Source organism: Alligator sinensis, unplaced genomic scaffold (assembly GCF_000455745.1).
Source record: "Alligator sinensis unplaced genomic scaffold, ASM45574v1 scaffold813_1, whole genome shotgun sequence".
In the NCBI taxonomy this organism is placed as follows: Eukaryota; Metazoa; Chordata; order Crocodylia; family Alligatoridae; genus Alligator; species Alligator sinensis.
Window position 1 is genome coordinate 1372025 of NW_005842321.1, and position 22079 is coordinate 1394103.

The 22079-nt window shown below is 41.1% G+C and overlaps 1 protein-coding gene across 2 annotated transcripts in view; it reads left to right on the top strand.

The window, feature by feature from the left end:
• LOC102386194 (cadherin-19) overlaps positions 1–22079 on the top strand; it is a 92204-nt gene that overhangs the window by 35243 nt on the left and 34882 nt on the right. For both annotated transcript variants that reach the window (XM_006028543.3, XM_025209969.1), the window contains exons 3-7: positions 3177–3471; positions 13384–13503; positions 14508–14672; positions 16479–16663; positions 18606–18859. In XM_006028543.3, coding sequence (XP_006028605.1) covers positions 3177–3471; positions 13384–13503; positions 14508–14672; positions 16479–16663; positions 18606–18859 — 1019 coding nt within the window. The remainder of the gene's footprint in view (positions 1–3176; positions 3472–13383; positions 13504–14507; positions 14673–16478; positions 16664–18605; positions 18860–22079) is intronic.

The following is a 22079-nucleotide window of genomic DNA, read 5'->3' on the forward strand; positions in this document are numbered from 1 at the left end:
CCACCCACAGCCACATTCTGAGTAAAAGGGAACAAATATTGTTCTGAAAACTAATATTTTTTTAATGTTTGAAAGAGTTTGGTTTTGTTCTGTTGTAGAACTAAACCAAATTTTGAAATCACCAGATGCCAGGATATGAAATTGTCGTTGTCTAGTTAGGGCCATGGCACATGTTACACATAGGATATGTTGACTGCACATAAAATGCAAGAGTATTCACATTCAGTCAGTAAAATATGTGTTAGGTGCCATCATACTGAAGCAAAGTTAAGACTTCTCATGCAAGGAAGTGCTCCAGATCATATTAAGTAACATGTATTCAGCTATCCTTGTATTGTCTTCATGGAACAAAGCAAACAGAGCTTGCCAATTGTTGGTTCCAGCCTCAGCATTGCACCAGAGTCCTGAACTGGCTCTGGTGTAATGTTGGGACTGGGACCAACAGTCACCTGATGGCACCACACTGGAGGCTTGAACCAACTCTGGTGCAGTGCTAGGCTAGGATTAATAATCAGCAAGTTGTGCATAAGAGATCGTGTTAAAAAATAGTAGTAAGCATTACCATGTGACCACTCAGAACACTTTGTAACTTTTAATACCGTACAGTAATGCTTAGTATGATCTAAATAAAATACATGCTCAGAGTCCCATGCAATAATACTCTTAGGTTTCGTTAGTAGTTGTAACAGGGTAAGGCAAACCTATTGCAGTGCTAGCTGCTCCACAGTAGGACAATAGGCTGGAGCCCTGCTGGGGAGACAAGGCAGTGCTATAGGTAGGCTTCCAGGGAGACCATTTAGGAACCCTAATTAGAGGACACCTGTGGCCAGCCCTGTAGAGTCAATGGACTGGAAAGGGACAGAACCTGAGAGAGATATAAGACTGAGCCAGAACTATGGCAGGATATGGCCCTGGAGGCTAAAAGGGAAGAGCTCTGTGGTGAGATGCCTGTTGCTGAGAGAGGGACTATGAGCATGCTATGCCTGGAGATAACAAGTGAAGAGGATGAGGGCTAGCAGCTGACTAAGGGCCAAGGCTGGTAGGAGTTACCAGGGGGCTAGAGGTTTAGTTATAGCCAGAGTGCTTATGTTTTGGGTTTGAATTTTGACAAGTGGTTTGAGTTTGGGATTGTCAGGGGAAGATGGAGGTCCACATAGTGGCTGAGGATATGAGAGTGTCTTGAGCTCTGACAGGGCAGCCCAGGAAGGGCAGAGACAAGGGACACGGGCCCAGTACAAGAAACACAGGGATCAGAGGCCCAGAGACACTATGACCAACAGGGCTCAGGCCAAGAGAGCTGGACATGAATCCATGGGCCAGGGCTAGAGGCTTGCAGCCAGAGAAAGGGGGCGGAGTCTGAGAAGGCCAAGGCCCCAAAAAGGGAGTGATCAGATAGTAACACCTGTGAGGCATGAGCATGGCTGCAGAGTTGTTTGGAGACTGTGAATAGCTTTTACTGCTACAAGTACCCTGAGAAGTAGGGATGGACAGAGAGGGCATACCAAGCATGAAGCGGGATTGAGACCAGTGGGGTCTGGGTGGGACTTGCTGGCTGTCAGAAGAACTAAGGACTTACCCTAGGACCCTAGGCAGACTCCCTTTCATATTGAATAGTTACATAAAGGAATGGCAGGGAAGAAGAAAGGGAAGGTACCTTAGAGCCAGAACAGAGCAAGAGTTGCATGGTCAACAGGGGGCATCACAGTCACCCCTGGAGCCCAACTTGCTACAGTAGTCCAAATTTAAAGTCATCTGAACAAGGAATTCTGGAAATGTTACCTCCTTTCCATAAACCCTCATTTCCTGACTACCATCTACAATAAATAAATAAATTACATGACATAAATATTATATTATGTTTTTTAGCATTTTTTCACCTGCACTTGGGCCATAAACTCTGGACCCTCTTCCAAATTGGTACGGACTTATCATTGATATCAATCCAGACCAGGCCCATAGCAATCTGGTAAGCTAGAGATGGTCATTTATGCATATGTAGTGGGACGAAGATTCTGTGTGCGAGTCATTGTGACATTTTGCATCTGCTGACTACAACATTTTTTAGAGCTATAGAAAACTATGACTAGCTCTTTTACCCTGTATTATTCCTAACTTTGCACATAGAAGCTGCTGTTTACCTCTGTTCCTCCTTGCTAATTCCATGCCCTCTCTCTTCAATGACTTCCTCAAAAAAAACCAAGGAAAAAATATGAAACAGATATCAGTCTCTGAAAAACAGAAAATACACATCAAGATGTCAGTTGCACCTCTTTCAGTTTAAGACTTAAGTCTGTCTTATTTGAATGATGTCCAACATACTACTGAAAATGATGCGGCCCAGTAATGAGGGGCTCTGATGTGTTTAGAGACATATGCACTTATCTTCATATGAGTTATAAGAACCTACACAAATGCTTGCACTAGTTAATACATTTATTTCTAGCACCAAAATGGCAGGGAGAATATATGAAGATAAATAATGGAACACAATCTGTGGGATACAGCACTGCTTATAAAATGAACCATTCATTTAGTTATTCCTCATATCTGTTAACTACAGGGTAGCTATGACTGAAACACTTATAGTATGTTTCCAAATGTTCCCACCAGCTCAAAGGGGCTAAGTTTACCTTTGTAGAACAGGTTGGTGTGTACCGTAACTCTATTTTCCAGGTATGTTTACAGTAGCTGGTATTTCCTGGTTTCAGAAGTTTAGTTGTTGATGTCCTTGAAGTCCTATGTGTTTATGTCCTATATGTTTCAAATGATACAAATATATACACATGCACACACAAAAGTGTGTGCATGTATATGCAAATTATTGTCCTTTGATATAAAAAAATTTAGAAAAATCTTTGAGTTTTTTTTCCTATATTCCCTCTTCATTATCTTTTTGATTAGTGTGTAGGCCCTGATTTAATAAGCCTTCTTATGAATATGCTTACATTCCATTGACTTAAAAGTTTAGTTTGATTTTAGTTATTAAATGACCACATCTTTTCCATGGCTAATTATGCATAGTATATAGTACTTTGTTACCTCGATTAAATAATGTTCCCTATGCAAGATCATTGGTGTTTAGTTTCAAATACAAAAAATATATACACATTTTTATTTTGTATAATTATTTTCAAATGTCATCCAGAAGAATAAATTGTTCTCTTTGGTCTTTGCAGCTGAAGTCTGATTTAGACAAAGAGGATAGCACCTTTAAATACATTTTGACTGGTGAGGGAGCTGGAAGCATTTTTACCATCAATGAGACAACGGGTGTCCTTCACGTGATACAGAAACTTGATAGAGAAAAGAAAGCCCTGTACACTCTAAGAGCGCAGGCAATTAACAGGAATACTCAGCTGCCCATGGAACCTGAATCAGAATTTGTCATCAAAGTTAAGGATATCAATGATCAAAAGCCACAGTTTTTGGATGGACCTTATGAGGCCACTGTTCCTGAGATGTCTCCTGAAGGTACAGAATGTCAAGAAGCTGGTGTTATATTTTATGCTTTGGAGGGCATTCATATTATTTAAAAATATTAATAATGTATTTTATAAAGTGGCTTTGATTTGGAGAGGTTCCACAGTGTTTAGAAATTAAAAACTTAGAAATGTACAAAGATTTGTGCATATGCTTATCTGTAAGCCCAACTGTAGTCCTACTGAACGCACCAGTATGCTTGCCTTTGGGCAGAGAGAGGTAATTTGACAAGGTTAGTCTGAAGTCAGGCAAAAGATAGAAGGGAGGGTAAGATGAGAAATTAGTGACTAACTTTTTCAGGGAGGCATAAGCTTTTGTAAGTAATACCCAACTTCCTCAGATGATTCTGATGAAGCAAGGTGTCACATACAAAAATGTATGCCTCTGACAAGTTAGTCCCTAAGGGCATGTGTAGATGAAATGGGGGCCCTAAATTGAAGTGGGGTGGGGGGGCATTAAAAAACACTGCTTCAATTTAGGGCTGATTTTAACCCCTGTCATGCACACACCCTGGTGACTTATCTGCCTCTCTGGTGGGGAGGGGAGTGTGAGCTACCGGTGGGCAGAGAGGTCCCTGGGCTGCGGGGGGGCTGGTGCTTCCCTCCATAGCAGTGATGCCCTCCCCCACAGGCGACACTTGCCCACAGGCACCCAGCTTGGGTGGTCCCAGGGGACACTGCAGTCATGGAGGGAAGCACCAGGTCCCCGTGCAGCTATGGCAGGCAGGCATGCAAGCTCCAGGGGAAGAAGGACAAAATCAGGCTGTCTGCTTTTCTTGGGTGGAGCCTGCTTTCCCTGGCTGCTGTCAGGCTGCCTGCAGGACCGCAGAGCTGCACAGAGCCCAGTGCTTTGTTGGAGGAGTTTTAGTTTGCTGCACCCCAAGTCATTTAAGGTGCATTACGCCGCTGAATTTCCTACAATGGCTAGAATTAATGCACAATACGCCACCGAGGCATGGAAACACCGACACCATTAAAGCGGTGCAAAAGCATTTAGCCTGTTTTAAAGTGTTGTGCACACATGCCCCTCATTTCGTCTACACATGGCCTAAGATTCTACTCTGTTCTGTTTTGAACAGATAAGTACTTATGTCTTCTGGCTTAGGGTCCTAATTAGCAGGTATATAATGATACACAGAGCTCTTCATTCACCACACAAGTCATCCCTAGGTTTGAAAATGGCAGTCATTTATTAACAAGACAACATAGCATACCTTATTCAGGTCAAGCAGAATACAAAGGAGAACTGAAGGTGAGGTAATGAAATGCTTGCATTTAAATTAGGGTAGGGCACCACTCTTCTACTCTTTCAAATAGTTCTACATGTGATCTTTACTGGCAACAGCCTATCAGTCCTTTTGGTGTGTAATCATATCCAAAAAGGAAGGGCGGGGGTCAAGGAAAAGAAGTAAACTTTGAGGGACTATGATTTCTATTAACTCCAAGTATATATAAGTATATAAATAAGAAGTGAACAGAAAAGTATTGAATATACCTCCTTCAATCTATGCTGACTCTGCATAGGGATTAAAGCATAGTCCTTGTTATACCCTATGTGACATGCATTGACCTCCCCTATAAATTGAACAGAAAGGGGTCTTCTTCAAATCACGAGCCATCAGCATTGTCTCCAGAAGAATAGTGACAGAGTTTTTGCTTGCCCTGAAGTAAGAGTGTTTTTGCCATGCCGGTGCAGTCTTTAGACTGGTGAACCTGCTTCCTCTCCCAGCTAATTTTTCTCTCTTTGGAATGAATTATGCCCAAGGAATGTAATAAAGAGAAAGTCTCTTAATTCTGTAAGCATGGGGGGGTGGAATATTGCCTTTCTTGCGAAAGGAGCACAAAAATGGAGGCTCTTGAAAATAATGTGTACTTCTCTCTCTGATCCTGTATTAGGAGTAGAGAGAATCTGGGCTGGATTTTGGCATCTTCTCATCACATATAAGAAGCAAAAACACCCTTCTACTTAAAAAAAAAAATAGAAAATGAAAATATCTATAACCTGATCATTCTATCTCCAAATTATTGTCTCAAAAGTTTGGAAAAATTGGATTCTTTAATTTTGGGTTTTTTTGGAGAGGTTTCATTAATCTCTTTGATTTTTATTTCCTTCCCTTTTGATTATTTCCATTGCAAATAACATTGAAAAGAAATCTAAATAGCGTACTAGTTAAAACTGTGTGAATTAATGAGCTCATTACCTCAATAGCATCAGTGATCATAAAAAGTAATAAAAACTATGCATCATTCAGCATTACCCACTCGCTGTTAGGGCAGATTCACTGAATCTGTCATGGAGAGATGTAAACTCTCTCTTCCTGTGCCAGCTTGTTTTTTTACCTTCCAAGAAAGCAAGTTTATTCTGGGGGGGCTAGTGGGCGGCCAGTGCAGTGTCACTTGGTGAGCAGCTTCTTTCTACATCCATAGCTCTAGAAGACACTTTAACACCACCAACTGAAACTACTGAGGAGAGCTATTTAATCAGTCTGTCTCCCAGGCACCCAGGTTATACTCAGCTTTTATTAATTATGATTATCTGTATAGGCTGGGACCTCCACTGTCATGGCTTCCTACCTTGGCAGCCTTTTTTTTCCACAGGGTCTCTCTCCTCCCCTCTTTAGTTTTTCTGGAAGGCAGGCATAAACCTAGGAGGAAATGGTACTTACTCTATAAAACAGCATTAACACATCCTGAGGATATGACACAATCATATAATTTTTCAGTGACCTACAGATGGATTTAGTCCTGAAAGCTTCCCTCCCAATAAGCCTCAACCTTTAAGGGTAACAATGTAGTTTTGTCTCCAAGGGAATAAACTTGGCCTCTTGGTATAACCTACTAACAAGGATACCAGTTAAGGCCAATTGTAGAGGTAGTTCTTCTATGTAGACACTTGTTCCCTAGAAACTTATCTGAAATCATCAATAAGCAGTCAGTTACTACTGATCTGAGCCAGATATAATCTGACAAGCTAAAAATTAAAAACTCAAAAACCTGTTCTAATCCCCTGAGACACCTACTATGTATTTTCATTTCTAATACATCATGGACTTCTAGCATAAGTTTAATTAAAGCAATGAACGTTTTCTTTTTTTCCTAAAATACTCCGCTAAGATTATATAAGAGATTCTTGTATTCAGTAATAATGCTGGGAAATTTTATATAGATTATATTATATAAATAAATATTATACATATATGTTTCTATAGTTCAATATTATATATTAATTTACATATAATACAGTATATATAACATTTTCCAGCGTTATTACTGAATACAAATATCTCTCATATAATCTTAGAAGAATATCTTAGGAAAAAAGAAAATGTATGCATGTGTGCCTGTGTGTGCACGTACACATTATATATCACACACACCAGAAGAAACCACAATGAGCATGATGAGACTTAAAAAGAATCAAAATTCCCTGTATGCTTTCTTTGTAGAGACAGGTTGTTGAGCTTGCTGAAACAATAGAATTTATGACCTTCTGATCATCCAGTCATGTATGTGAATCATGGTCAAATCCTGCTGTTTTTTGGGACACCCACACGTCAGCTCCCCCTGTTTTCACTATAGTGCTGTGGGAAACCGTGGGGCACTGATGATATGGTCACGTCAATGTTTATACCCCACTGATTCCCTTTGTTTCTTTTACACCCAGTTATGGTGTGGCCTGCCACTTTTTACACCAGTTATATTGACAGTAAAGACTGTATGTGAGTGCAGAGATAACCAGTCTTGCTTCAAACAAGTTAGCTAGGGAACTGGAAGCAGTCTAGCCAAAACAACACAAGACTTTGCACAGAACTTACCCTATGCCTCACTTTTTAGCATGTGCACCTGAAAGCAAGGTACAGCAAGCATATCTGAGGATCTGAATCTATTCCTCCATATTAAAAAACAGTCTTGAAGGTGGGTATACTAACCTACCAGCCCAGTAGAAATATTTGGCATCCATTGCCTGTCAGTTGAGCTAAGGATATTAGTTTGCTTATCTATTCTGGCCTAGGATTACTTCAGATGAGAATTTCCCTAGGAATATTTTTTGTTTTCCCTCTTGCACCATGCCAGAAATTTGTGTGACATCAACAATCAATCTCTGAACCTTCAGATGTTGTCATCACCTAGTGAGCATATAGCTTTGGGGAAAACTGTTATCTGTAAGCAGATATTATGCACGTAGCAAGGGAATAAGATGAGAAATGATGCCTAGGCAATCACACATTGCTTCCCTTAGTACACACACAAAATCTGGCCCCTACAAAATTAACCCAAAGTTAGGTTGAAGTATCAACATCTATATTAATATGACTACACATTTGCATAATTTTTAGTATGCTTTCACAGCTTGCCCATATTTTCATCGTTTGAATTTTATTAGGGTTTTATATGCAAGTGCCATAGTAAATGAAATGTATGTAAATGGACTCTTCTGGGAGTACAAGACTATGGTTTTCCCTCAGGCATTTGGTATGATTTTACATAAAGTCTCTCACATATAGCAGTTACATTTTTACAAACGTAGTATATTTGATAGAGTGATTAAAAGTCACCTGCAATGATATATCTATACTTAACATGTTCAGATATGAGGCCTCAGTTAGAAAAATGAATACATATGTCCCATATAATTCTCCAGTAGCTTATCTAATGTGCTGCAATATGTAAATGACACAGTAATGTTTTACATCATAGTTCAAAACTAAGGCTACAAAAACAAAGTAAAAATCTGAAATGGCAGTCAGGTGGAAAAAAAAAAGCAGTTTCCCCAGGTTTGATTCTACTGTGGCATAAAACAAATTTATTATGCAGAAGCAATAGTTTCTGAGAACATAAAATACGTTTTTAATGTTGAAATGCCTATCAGAACTGCACTTTGGACAATGTTCGAAGACTACAAGCATATTCAGTTAATGTTCGTCTTCAGTATCCCAAGGTCAGGGCCATTGTCCTTTAAATATATCCATTTTCACATAAATGATAAGTATCATAAATGGTATCATAATTCTGAGCAATAGCCATTAGACCATTTCAGTCCTGTAACATCAGGGAACATCTTAAAAATGTGTAATTTAACCGGTACAAAGTATGTCTTTTTACATGCTCTTTTAGTTTTTCCCTAAGCAAAGAAATCCTTTTTACTTGTTTTCACATGTTAAAAACATAATATTAGCAGTTGCAGCTTTTTATAATTGTTGCCTAACTGCCCAGGTCAGTGTGCTTATTGAACCACAGTTACATGCAGGCAACTGTTTGCTTTTCTTACTATGGGTTAAAGTTCATAAAGAAATAACTTTCATTCTGGGTTAGAACTTCAAAACTGGGAAGGAAAGTACCTTTAGATATAGTCATGAGATGATAGTACCCTGCCACCTAGCACTCAGTCAATATTTAATTCAATGGTTACTATCAGAATTGCAAGATTACCATTCCCAGGAAACCTGAGAAGCCAATTTCCCCCAAAAGAAATCGAATTCTTTCACATTCACATTATATTCAAAATTTGAGGTTCAGGCTGGAGAGTAGCTTTTGCTCCTCCCTTGTGCCTGTTTTCTTTTTACTGGATTTCTACTACTTGTTTACTTTTCCTATTGTACCCAGCTTCTGGGCTTATTTAAAACCACCTGAATGTCTCTTAAACCATACCCTACAAAAGCCAATAAGCAACCAAAGGGAGCTTGCCATAAGGATAACATACTTTATTACAACTTCAGATGTTAATTTCCAGCACCATTCATAGAATATAAAACAGAACACGTCTACACATGACCCTGACTGTGCGATTGTTACTGAGGAGTCCTGGTGGTGCAGGACATAGCATCTTGTGTAGATATGCCCACAGGAATTTAACTAAAATAAGGCCCATAAGGCTTTAACATCAATATCACAGTCAGGTAAATAACCTCTTTTTCTATTAATTTAAATCCCTGATCTATTAAATAAAATCCCATAAAATGGCGCACATTTGAATTTTACTGATTGCAGTTTTGTTCCTGTCTCAGAGATAGCATCAGTCACATTTCTATCAATCAGATTATCCAAAGTGGTAGCTTTCTTCAACACTATCATGTAATTACTTCAAAAGGAATGAATTATTTTCATATTATATTACTTAGGGTGATTTTCATATGACTTGGAGTAACTAACTTGAACAGATCTCTGGTGACCTTTAGTTTCTAGACAACACTTTGTTTTGAGTTGAGTTTAGTGCCCATGTTTCCTTTACTCTTCAGTCGTATTTGAAAAATACACTTTGTTGTTTGGAAACCTTATAATGATTGATTATAATCTGCATAAGGTATCTTAAAAGGTATCTTATAATCTTAAAAGAGATAGATAGATAGATAGATAGATAGATGTATGTAACAGTAGCCTGATATTAAAGTAACATTCTGAGGTTTGTATTCTCCCTTTGTTCCAGACACACTTAAAGTGAAAGGCAAATGAATATCTATTTCCTCCAGACTAGCCAAGTTGTAGAAGAAGTCTTTACTCTTGTGACAGGGGGCCATCCAGAGGCCGATCACAGTGTCAGTCCATCCACGTGTCTAGGGCAGTGTCACAGAGCACTGAGGTGCCCTGCTCCCAAAGAGGGGAAACTGCTGGGGCTTCCTCCCTAGTAGGGAATAAGGAGCCCAGCTGTAGGTTGCTGGGGCAACCAGGGAAGGTCAGCTGACCAGAAGGGGCAGGGCCTGGCTCCCTTATACACTCTAGGGGCTGGGGCCAGAGGCAGTTCCCTGCCAGCTGCCAAAGAGGAAGGAGCTCTCTGCCCCGGGAGAGAGGGGAAACCTGATACAGGAGCTGCATCCAACATTGCTGAGAGTTAAAGGGTCACTGGTAGGACCGAATGTTGTTAGGGCCAGGTGGCTTCTGTTTATGTTACAGCCCAGGGGCTTGTGTTTTGTTGTTGTTACAAGACCAGTGGTTTGGGTGAGGCTATTAGGGGTTGGAGGAGGCCTCATAGGGGACTCACAGTGGAGTGTGAGGACCCCAGCGCCAGTGAGGGTGTAGCATTCGGGGTGCATAAACCCCCAGCCCCAGAGCGGGGGCAGCATTACAGAGAAGGCCCCAGAGCGGGGGCAGCATTACAGAGAAGGCCCCAGAGTGGGGGCAGCATTACAGAGAAGGCCCCAAAGAGGGGCAGCATTACGGAGAAGGCCTAGAGAGGGGGGGCAGCCCAGCGCAGGCACAGTGAGCCCCGGAGAGGGGGCAGTATTAGTGAGAAGCCCAGTGCAGGCACGGTGAACCCCGAAGAGGGGGCAGCATTGCTGAAAGACCCCAGAGAAGGGGCAGTGGCTGAGAAGTCCCAGTGTGGGTGGGGGGGGCCCCCAGAGGGGGGGCCCCAGAGAGGGGGCAGCATTGTTGATCAAAGGAAGGAAGACCCGGAGAGGACAAAGAGGGGCCAGATTGTGATAAGGCCGAGACATAATGGCTATTCCATCGACGAGGTGTGGACTGCGGTGTAGGGGAGGAAATGGAGCCGCAGATAGCGCCCCCTGGCAGCGGGGCAGTACAAGAGCAGCCTCCCGCTAATTAACATCAATTAATTAATTAACAGCAAGGCATGGCAGACGAGAAGGCGGGCGGTTGCCCCAGGAACAGGTGTGCAGGCCACATTTTAGCTCAGCCCAGAGCGGATACCTGTTACAGGCAGTCTGCCCTACCTAACTCGCCTGCTATGCCTTTTATGTAATAGAATTGATGTTTCTTAGGCAGGAGGCTACCCATTTGATACCCTAATGCCAAGGGTGTGATACACGGCTCCAAACCTCCCCTTTAGCATGTTCCATGCCTCACAGATTGTATCCAAATTACTATCCAGTATTACTCCCCTGGCCCTTAACTGGGCCACACACGGCCTCTGGCCCAACTTGACCTCAGACATCCTTTAAATGTGCCTGGGATACATGCTCTCTCACTGGGGTCTCAACTACAACAATTCTGGTGTAATCCTTCAGTCCCCCTAGAGCCCTACTCTACACAGCTGCCAGATCTCACTATGCCCCCTCACTGGGACCACTATTGCATCCCATCACTGTGGCTTCTGGGCCTTATGCCCCCCCAGGCCTCTGGTCCCTGTAGGTGGACCTCAGCCCTGTCGCAGGCCCCACTCAAAGGGTCTGGATCCCACCTCAAGCCCCATTCAGTGGACCTGGGCGCCTGTGCTTTTCTGTCGGGGTATGCTCCCCTAGCCTTTGCCCTCCATAGGGTATCCACAAAGCAGTGGGAGCTAAGGCTTTCTGGCACTCCACACTTGCCTTTTACTGGGGGGCACAGGTGTGGCATTTCCTGGAGAATGCCATGCCACAAGCAGCCCTATCACACCATCCAACCCCAGCAATGTGTAGTTTTAGGTCATTCCCTAGGACCAGGAACCTCCTCCATCCCCATAGTTCCTACCTTTGCCCTCCAGGTGTTCTGGGAGCAGCAGTATTCTGGCCAGGAGATGTTGTTCCTTCAGTTCCCTGCAGCAACTGTCAGCTTTATTGCTCAGGGCCTGCTCTTATTTTCCAGCAGCCAGGCCCTCCTCCAATCAGGTGGCCTCCTGATGGCCATGTAACTCTCTGTGATTGGCACTGCTGTCACCTGCAGGCTGCTGTTCTGTCTGCCCAAGACCTTAAAGTGACAGGCACCAAAGGTTCCCTGCCACAACTCTGATAAATTTCTAATAGATTTTTTAATATCAAGAGAGCAGTGTTTATTTAAGCAACATATTTAGAGTACATACTGCAATTTAAACCAGGGCCCCCAAATCTCTGGAGAATTTTTGTCCAAATATTTTTCATTTCAAAATGAAGATTCAGGTTGACTGAAACATGTCATGACTTCAGAAACCAAAACATTTCATTAATTTCTTCAAATCAAAATGATATTTCATTTTAAAATTTACTTCAACTTTATTTTAAAACATTTTTTACAAAACTCAACTCAAATATTTCATTCTACAGTAGATTTTATTTCAGTTTTTGGGTTTGCCAAAGATTTCAGACAAAAACAAAAACATTTCCCCTCATTTATCAAAATTACTATCACCTCAAAATGTAATTTTCTGACTTTAGTTATGATAGGTAATAATGTGTTCATGTTGGAAAGTCATAAGAAGGTGCTCTTTCTTCTGTTGTTCCTTACATTAGGCAGGTGAGAAATAATATTGAAGTCATCATTATAAAATAATTTGCTGAGAAATATTCCCTTTGCAAAGATACCCTCGTTGACAGCTCCAGGAAGATCCTGCCAATTTTAGATCTAGAACATAACCAAATCCCAATTAAAGATGAAATTATGTTCTGCAGATTGATTCTGCTATTTCTTTTGCAGTAGGGGCAGCTCATTAAAAGACCGAGAATATACAAAAAACTGCTATCAAAATTTTCTTGTATTTCCTGGCTGATTTACTTGTTAACAGTTTATTTCTTTCAGCCATGCTTCAGGCCTGCTGTTGATACAGACTCTTTGTTTTGTGGTCATATGGAGAACTTAAATAAAATATCTTAAAGTATATTCAAGGTGGAAATCTCTTAGTTCCTATTTGTAGAACATAAATTAGAAAAGCCAATGAGAAAAGACAGTACTTACAGTTAAATAATAATTCCATTAAAATTCACAAGATAGTGTTTGGTTTAATCTAAATTAGAGAGGAGAAAGTAATTTTCTTTTTCCTGTTTCTGTGCCTATTTTTGCAAGATACAAAATTTGCCTCCTATCAATAATTAGACACTTGACATGATTTTAAGAAAGGTGCTCTGTGTAATGATGAAATAATATATATTAAATTAGGTGAATAAAAGGAAAACAGTATACAATTGAGTAAAAGAGAAATACTTTAATAATGGTTAAAATCCAAGATAGGTTTATTAGTTCATTTGTATAAACTCCTTATTTATATGCACTTGCTTTTCAGGTACTTCTGTTATACAGGTAACAGCCACCGATGGAGATGATCCTTACTATGGATACAATGCACGTCTGCTTTATAGTATAATTCAAGGGCAGCCCTATTTCTCTGTGGAGCCAAAAACAGGTATTGTTATGTATACCTGACATTTGTTCATGAACGTAAAATATCTAGGTGCCAGTGATAGATTTGAATAAACAGTCATTTTATTTTGTCAGGACAAGGAGAAATATAATTTTCTCAAATTAACTCATCATCCTACCTCCTTATGTCATTGGCCTATAATGTTGTCTACAACTGGTATTTGAATGTCTTCAAATTTAGGGCAGATCCTATTTCATTCAATGGAAAGCCACCCATTAATTGGGCTATTTCTGAATCAGGTCTTTAGGGGTTATTTGGAACCACTGGGCACATCTCTATGAGCAGGAACATGCATTCCTGGGGACAGCCAGGAGCAGCACATATTTATGCTGCTGCTAGTTGTCCCTGGAGAACATTCTGCATGTACGCTCTGGCGCACTGCAAGTTGCCCTGGGTGGGGTAAGGGAGACTGGGGCCAGCACTGGGCTAGGCCCAGCAGCCATACCTAGAGTCCTGGGGGCCTCCCAGTGCTCTAGCAATGGTGATCCAGGCACAGAGAGCCTGGCAAGCAGCCTGAGCATATCTCTGGCTGACCAGGCTCAGGTGCTGGCTGGCACATACTGCAGGCACATGCTCCATACTCTTTATTTTAGCAGTGTGGGGTTTGACACTGGGATCTCCCAGTGTCAAAAAAACCTACCATGCTGCAAATTAGCAGTGCAATGAGCACCTGCATGTGCAGTGCATATGGTTTGAAGTGCTGCAGACAGGTCTGAAATGCTGAAAATTGCATTCCATGGTCATCTGAATGTGCCCACTAGGTCAATGGAATAACTCACACTCGATTTAGATTGGTCACCTTACTTCAGTGAACACAGTGTAATACATTTAAATCTGAGAAAATTTCAACGAGTCTTTATTCCATGTGCTTTGTGTCTAATCAATTTGTACATTAAGATACTGAATCTTATTTTGCATTTAATTCATAGCTAAGTCTTAGGGGGGAAATGTATACTTAAGTAATTGATGATTATTGTATCTTTCAGGAGTCATTAGAATTTCTTCTGAAACGGATAGAGAAACTCAGGAGAAATACTTTATCATCATCCAAGCCAAAGATATGATTGGGCAAATGGGTGGATTTTCAGAAACAGCAACTGTAACTATCAACCTCTCTGACATCAATGACAATGCCCCTAAATTTCAACATAGTGAGTAGAGGCCAGGAATTTTAACTAAGGTGGGGGAATTTTAACTAACTGGGGAAAAATTAAAACCAGGAGTAAACCCAGTACAATTTACATCAGGTCTATATTTTACCTAATGTCATATATTTAAATGAAAGATTAATAAACTAATAACTTTTCTTCAAAAAGTAGCTCCTACTAAAAAGCTAGGAGTCCAAGCCAATACAAGGTTTCATTACTACTTTGGGATAAGAAGTACCAATTTTAGGAAACCTAAATAATTTTTTCACTGAAGTGTACAGAATACTTTTTCTTTATTAAGTTGATATATTGACAACTGTAAAGTTATTTTTTCTAAATCCTTTTTTAACTTATTAAATGGGAAGCACCACTGCATTGTCTTGCTTTCTAGTATTTACTCAGGGGGGAAATATGTTTGCTGCTTAATACAGAAATGCACATTTTAATGGTATTCTTCCTAGAGAAAGTGTGTATGATTTCACATGCACATGTGTCTATATAAAGAGAAGGTTTAACATGTCTTGCTTCTGATACCTTGTGGGTTCATTCCTCTGAAATGAATTATAATTTTAAAAAAGTAGAAAACAAGTGATTTCAGAATGAAGTGGTGGGTAGGAAATAGTTTTGACTTAAGTTTACTTACAGCAACTAATAATGATAGTGCACATTATAGATTTGTTGTAAATGCATACAGCCTAATTATTTTATATTTATAACCAAACTTTATAGTAAAATTGGACTTCCTCTTCTCTTCCTCATTACATCCCACACACTAACAGGGAAAAAGGCAGTGGAGACCAACCTCTGGCTGCATTCCCTATTCCACTGGTACTAAACCTTGCAGCCTCACAGGCCAGATGAATGGTGTAGAATTGCTCTGTGGGTCAGTTCTCTTGCTGTGTTGGTGTGCAATGTTCAGCCTTGCTTGCCAGAACCAGGTGCAGAACCTGGCATGCCCAGATCAGGCCTGGTGCCACCTCAGCTCTACCCTCAGCACCCCATCTAGCTCACAGGGCCAAGCTATCCAGTCCTCTGGGCTCCCCATGGATCTGGAAATGTGGCATCAGGGGATTGGCAATTAATGCCACCATCAGTCCCTCACTAACAAATTTTTGGACCCATTGGGAGCCAGGCAGGATGCATGACATGGCTCCATGGACTGGATCTGGCCCCAGACCAAGGATTGAGCACCCCTACCCTACTCCTATTTTACTACCCTTTTAATGCTGTAGAATGCTAGTCCTCCCTACCGCCTTTACATAAGAACAAGGATAACTCAACATCAGTTTGAACACTGCAATAGGAGGCTCAGGGAACAGTTTTCCCATTTGTTATCAGGCATATGCATTTTCTTCAGCAGTCTGTCTTAAGGATGCCTGCTGTCCCCTAGCCCAGTGGGCTCAACCTTTCAGTCCCATGAAGCAGATGAGTAGTGCAGGGCCCCATGTGCCCATATCAGGCCCTGCACACCAAGATCAGCTTCCATGTCACCCTAGCTTGGTGCTATCTCAGCTCAGCCTCATATACCTAATCTATTGTATAGAGCTATGATATCTGGCTCATTGGGCTGCACACATGTTCAGAAAATTGGCATTTAAAAAATTGATGCTAACACCATTCTCCTGCCACTGAATTGTTGGGCCCTGGGGGGTGCAGTGGACCGAATCACCTGGCTCCATGGGCCAGATGTGGCTCACAGGCCAGAGGTTGAGCAACCCTGCTCTAGTCCATATGTTGCATGCTAAAATTTTGGGTTAAGACAAATCATTGACAAAGTTTAATGTGATTGTAACTTTTTGTTTTTTTAAGCACTGTACCATATGACTGTTTCTGAAGCTGCACCACTGGGCACTACCATAGGCAAAATCATGGCAGATGACAGTGACATAGGGGAAAATGCAGCCATGAATTATGTCATTGAAGGAGATGCCTCCTATGTTTTTGACATCATTACAGATAATGAAACCCAAGAAGGAGTTGTTATATTAAAAAAGGTTAGGCATAAAAAAAATCTACTAAAACGAGATATGTCACTAAATATTTTTGAAAAGTCAACAAAAATGCATGCAACTGTTTCTATACTACTATTTCTTGCTTCCTTAGCCACTAATGATCTAACTAAAAATAGGTTCTGGAATAGTGTTGGGTAGTTTAGAAAGTATGTTTGTTATTTGGTTTGCTTGCTTGCTTATGGCTAAAACCCAATGTTAGCACTTAAGCTATCTGGAGTCAATTCTCAGTTTTTCAACAGGCTCCTTATATGATTGTGATAAAATGTCTTAGCCTCTGCTTCAGTTCCACATTTGTAAAATGAACAGATTATTATTTCTCTTCTTCAGAGAGTCATTCATACATTTAATTCACTGGTGGCAAAACATATTAACATCTTAAGATAGAACACACCACGGTGCATAAATAAAAATGATATATTTGATGAAAACATGCTCAGAAGTCATTGGTTACAATGAAACCTATCCCATTTTATTACTCTCAGAGGGAGAGAGTCTGCTTTTTCTTTCCCTGGACCTAAATTGATGAAAGAATTCCACTCTAAACCTTACCAGGAAGGAAAAAGACAGAAAGTAAATTCTTTCATTCAGTCTATTTCCAAGTCATGGAAAGTTAAAAATAAAACTTCTATCATAGACCTACAGAGAAAAAAGAAAAATATTTATTTAGATTAAGTCAGCACTTCAGTGAAATGTTGCAGATTATAGAAGCTAATGTTGCCAGGGGTGGATCCAGGGTGGAGGCTAGGGGTGCGGGGGTGGGAATGTGGATATATCCATCCTTCTGCTGCTGCAGCCAGCACTTTCCCCAGCTGACCCAGACATGGTAGAAGCTCCAGAGCTGCTTTTCCCATGCTGCAGCCATGGGCTGCAGTTACCCAGGGTGCCAGGCTCTGCAAGGGATAAGTGAAGCAAGGAGCAAATTTCCTCTTTCTGCATCGGGTTCCTGCCACTCCTGTGTCACCCATTGGCCAAGAGTAGGTACTGGAAGGAGAAGCCTACCCAACACTGTCCTTGGTTGAAGCAGTCATATGAGGACCCCTAGAATTACTCCTGCCCTGCTCAAGCCAGGGGCTATGGGAAGTGATTGCTTGAGGAGCTTAGCTTTGTTAGGAACAATGACAGCAGCAGGTGCAGAGGTTCTGCTTTCTGCACTTAAGACCTGGCCAGTGGAGGACACCTCAGAATGGGGGGCTGCTCAAGCACTAGAAGAAAGAACCTGCTTTTGCTGTTGACCCCAGCTGCTCCCCACAACCACTGTCTGGAGTAGCTCTGGGGCTTTCCCCACCCCTGAGTCAGCCAAGGAGAGGAGTAGTGGTAAGCAGATTCCTTTCTTTGTACACTTTCTTTCCCTACTTCCAGTCTGGTCCGGTCCCCCACCAGTCCAAGACCTGCATCCATGCCTTGCTCTCATCCCCTGATGGTCAGAGGGGGAGAGAGACCACATCTCTCTTTACCACATCCTAAAATTCACCATGCATTTTGATATTTTTCCTCAATTTTGTATTTTTTTTTCAAATAAAGGCAGGCACATCCTGAATATTTCTGCTGTATTATTTATTAACAACACCTGCCTAAAAACAACCTGGTGGTAAATTAAGTTTTTATTGGTTTGGTTTTGTTTTTCTTTGTTGTTGTTTTTTTTTGGGGGGGGGCGGTCAGATTGGATGGTGAGACAAGGATGTAACAGAATTGTTTGCTTTTAAAAAGTAATATTTTCTAAACTCTTAATAGCGAAGGCTAAGTTGAATACTTAAAGTGTTTTTACAGTTAAAAAAGAAATCTTGGAAATAATCACTTTTAAAACAATCCCAAAAGTTGCATACAGCTATTACTAGTCTTTAATCTTACACCAATCATCAATCTACTATTAATTTTCAAATGCTAAGATATGAAAAATTCCACATCCTACTTTGTTTCTCTACAGAAAGTGGATTATGAAACCAAAAGAAAATACAGTATTAAAGCAAAAGTTATCAACAGGCACATTGATGAGCGTTTTCTGAATGAGGGACCATTTGAAGACTCAACCCTTGTCAGGATCACTGTGGAAGATGCTGATGAACCTCCAGTTTTCACCTCACAGGAATATGTGATGGAGATAGCTGAAGGGTCTGAGAGCGGCTCTTTTGTAGGGGCTGTAAATGCCAGCGATCCAGACAATACCAACAGTCCCATCAGGTATAGAGTGTAAAATGTGAATAAATGTGCCAAGGAGGAATGATGTGAAATCTAGCACAAGACATTTCACAAGGTGTAGCTTTCATTATAACTGAGTACACCTACACTATAGCAGGCTATAATGCACATTCACATCCCCAAAGCAAAATAGTCTGGATTAGTAAAATTCCATTTCCCTCAGCTTTGGGCCATATTTTGACCCCTGCACAAACCCAAAGGGAACAGATTTGTTATGTCCATTCTTCATGTGGCCAATAGATAAGATAATGAATCAAATGATGGCCTTCTGGAGGATATGGAGCACTAGCAGATCTGTGGTCCAATAGCCAGAACGAAAGGTTCAAGGCCTGGTGGCCTTTGTTCTACATAGCTGCAGATCCATGGGTCATAGTTAGGGTGACCATAAGGAAATCTAGGACAACTGGGAGTTCTGGGACACTGTCCCCTCCCTCTCCCCGAAGTCAGCGGTGCTGCAGCAGGCAGTGGTGGCAGAGCCCACTGGGCAGGGGCATGGGCACAGTTTGGCAGGGAGGCAGAGCCGCTCAGCATATCATGCTGCTCCACCTCCCCACTAGACTGCCCCATGCCTGGGACTCTTGTTTTAATTTTCCCTGACTGGTAAGGACAGGCCTTCAAAATCCAGGACTGTCCCAGCTAAACTGGGACGTATTATCACCCTAGTCATAGTCATTTCTCAACTAGCAAACTCCAACAAGTTTAATCAAGGAACATTGAAGAACAGAATTATGTTGTAGGGTCTGGGAGGAGCAGAGCACAGACAATCTCACATCTGAGATCCATCTACTTTATTGGTGCCCAATCTTCAGACCCCATGGGCCAGAGCAGTGGTGCGAGGTGAGTTGGTAGGCCAAATCCAGTCTGTGAGCCCAATCCGGCACGCGTATGGCTGGAGCCCAATCAGATACACTGGTCCCACAGGCCTTATTGTGGTTGTGGTCCCAACCCCATACCAGATAATACCACCCTGTCCCAGCCCTGCCACTACACACACCCGATTGTGCCTTGCCACCCCATCACCAGTCCTGCATTTTCTCGATCAGACTTGCTACCCTGAACCCAGGTCCTGGCTCCATATGCACTGGATTATACCTCATCATCTAGCCCTGTCCGCCCCCCCCCCCACCCCCCCAGTACGTATGGGATTGGGCACTCAGTGTCAGCCCTGGCCCTGATGGCCTGAGCCCCACATGCTCTAGATCATGCCCCTCTTCCCTTGTCATGGCCCCAGCCCCAACCCTGCAGACGCTGGATTAGGTTTTCTGCTTGTGCCTCAGCCCCAGCCCTGTGCACTCAAGATTGGGCTTCTCTTCCCCTACCCAGATGGTCCCAAATTTACTGGATGAAGTGGCTCTGCCACAGCCCAGCTCTCAATACACAGGGAGGATCCTATGAACACTGCCATGTCATCTGGCCTGTAGGGTATGGGCATTTGGCAGTGGGGGAGTGGTGGCAGCATTAATTGCCATCACTTTCCCTTCACCAAATTGCTGGACCCTTGGGGAGCCCTGTGGGCTTGATTACATGGCTCTATGGACTAGATCTGGGATTAAGTGCCCCTGACCTATCTTGATGCAGTGGAGCTTCATCAGACAAACTAGTTTAGACAGCCTATAATATAAGCCAAACAAGAGTGATGTGAAACAATCCATTATGGGTAAATTAATGTAGCAGTGTTTTAATACATAATATACTTTATCATTATCTATCCTTAGAGCTTCAAATAATATTCAATATACTGTATATTTCCAATACTCTGAATATTAGTTTCTTTTTTTTTACTTAAAAATGTATTAATGGATAAAATGTCAGATATAATATACACATTGCATATAATGCATATACATTTCAAAAATCTTAATATCTTTTACTCAGGGGACTGTTGCAGAAGTATACATGCTTGGAATATTTAAAACTTTTGTGAAATGCACTTTTACTAAATTAAAATATTTCCATTAAGATATTTGCTGTGATGTAAAAGTGTGTTTATGACTCCAATAAAGCAAAACACTTAATCATGTACATTGTGCCACTTTGACTTCCTTTAAAATGGAAGATGCTCTTAAAGCATTTACAAGCATTTACACACACATAATATTTATTGGGCAAAGAAGATGTAAGTGCATCTGATTTTTAAAACATTAATGTATAACCGGATACTATTTTCTTATCTTAGAGAAATCAGGCTTCATTACTATTAAGAATATCTTCCATAAATACCAATATTTACATTAAAAAAACGTATTTTTAAAATCTTTCCCAAAAAGCCCTTTGAAAAGCATATAAAATCATAAACAAACACATTTTGTGTTTGCATGGAGGTTATGCAGATGAACGAAAAATTTTTATGATCTGCGTTATAAATCCCCAAAACAGGGCTTTATACAAGATAAACTGACAAGCTTTTGGCTAAACTGAAATGAATGGACACCCATATATTATGATAGTTCCTTGATTTGTTACCTTGATGATTTTCACACAGGCTGAATGGTAACTATAAATTAAAAGTTAAAGGACCATCCAACCATTGGCATTTAATTTCAGCTATCAAAGGAGACCAATATGCCAATTTATAATAGAAAGTCTTGTCAAATTAAATGAAAAGTGGAGAAGAGGGAAATTATTAAATATGGGTATGACAAACAGGACCAATGCAGGTCTTATGAACAGAGGTTTAGAGGTTTTTCTTCCATAAAATAAAATCCTACTGTGCCTTATAAAACTAGTCAGTTATTTTTATTTACTTACTCTTAAAAAAATTAAAAGTCCCTGCCATTCTAACCTTTACCTTCAGGCTTCAATTGTTGCCTTCTCTCAGTTTCTCATATGTGGTTACTGATTAGAATGTAACTGAAATTCTATTTCAATCCACTGAAATTTTGTGAGCACATGTATGAATATGGCATTGAGGTTTGGGGTTTTTTTGGTAACGACTGTAACAGTGCAACCTGGAATGTGGATCATTTGTAGTCATTTCTCACTTTTGGACTTTTCCCCCCAGGTAGGAGACACCTTTATTATATATAGTTGCCTTTCTTTTTTTGGCTAATTTCATTCCTTTGACATCATGGCATGTCACCAATGATACAATAGATTTACCATTATACCTCTACTTAGTTGCCTGTGTTATTCATTTCACAAGTGGCACTATTGCGTTTTCTTTTCAACCAAGTCATTCACCTGCTGTGAGCCTGACTTAGAA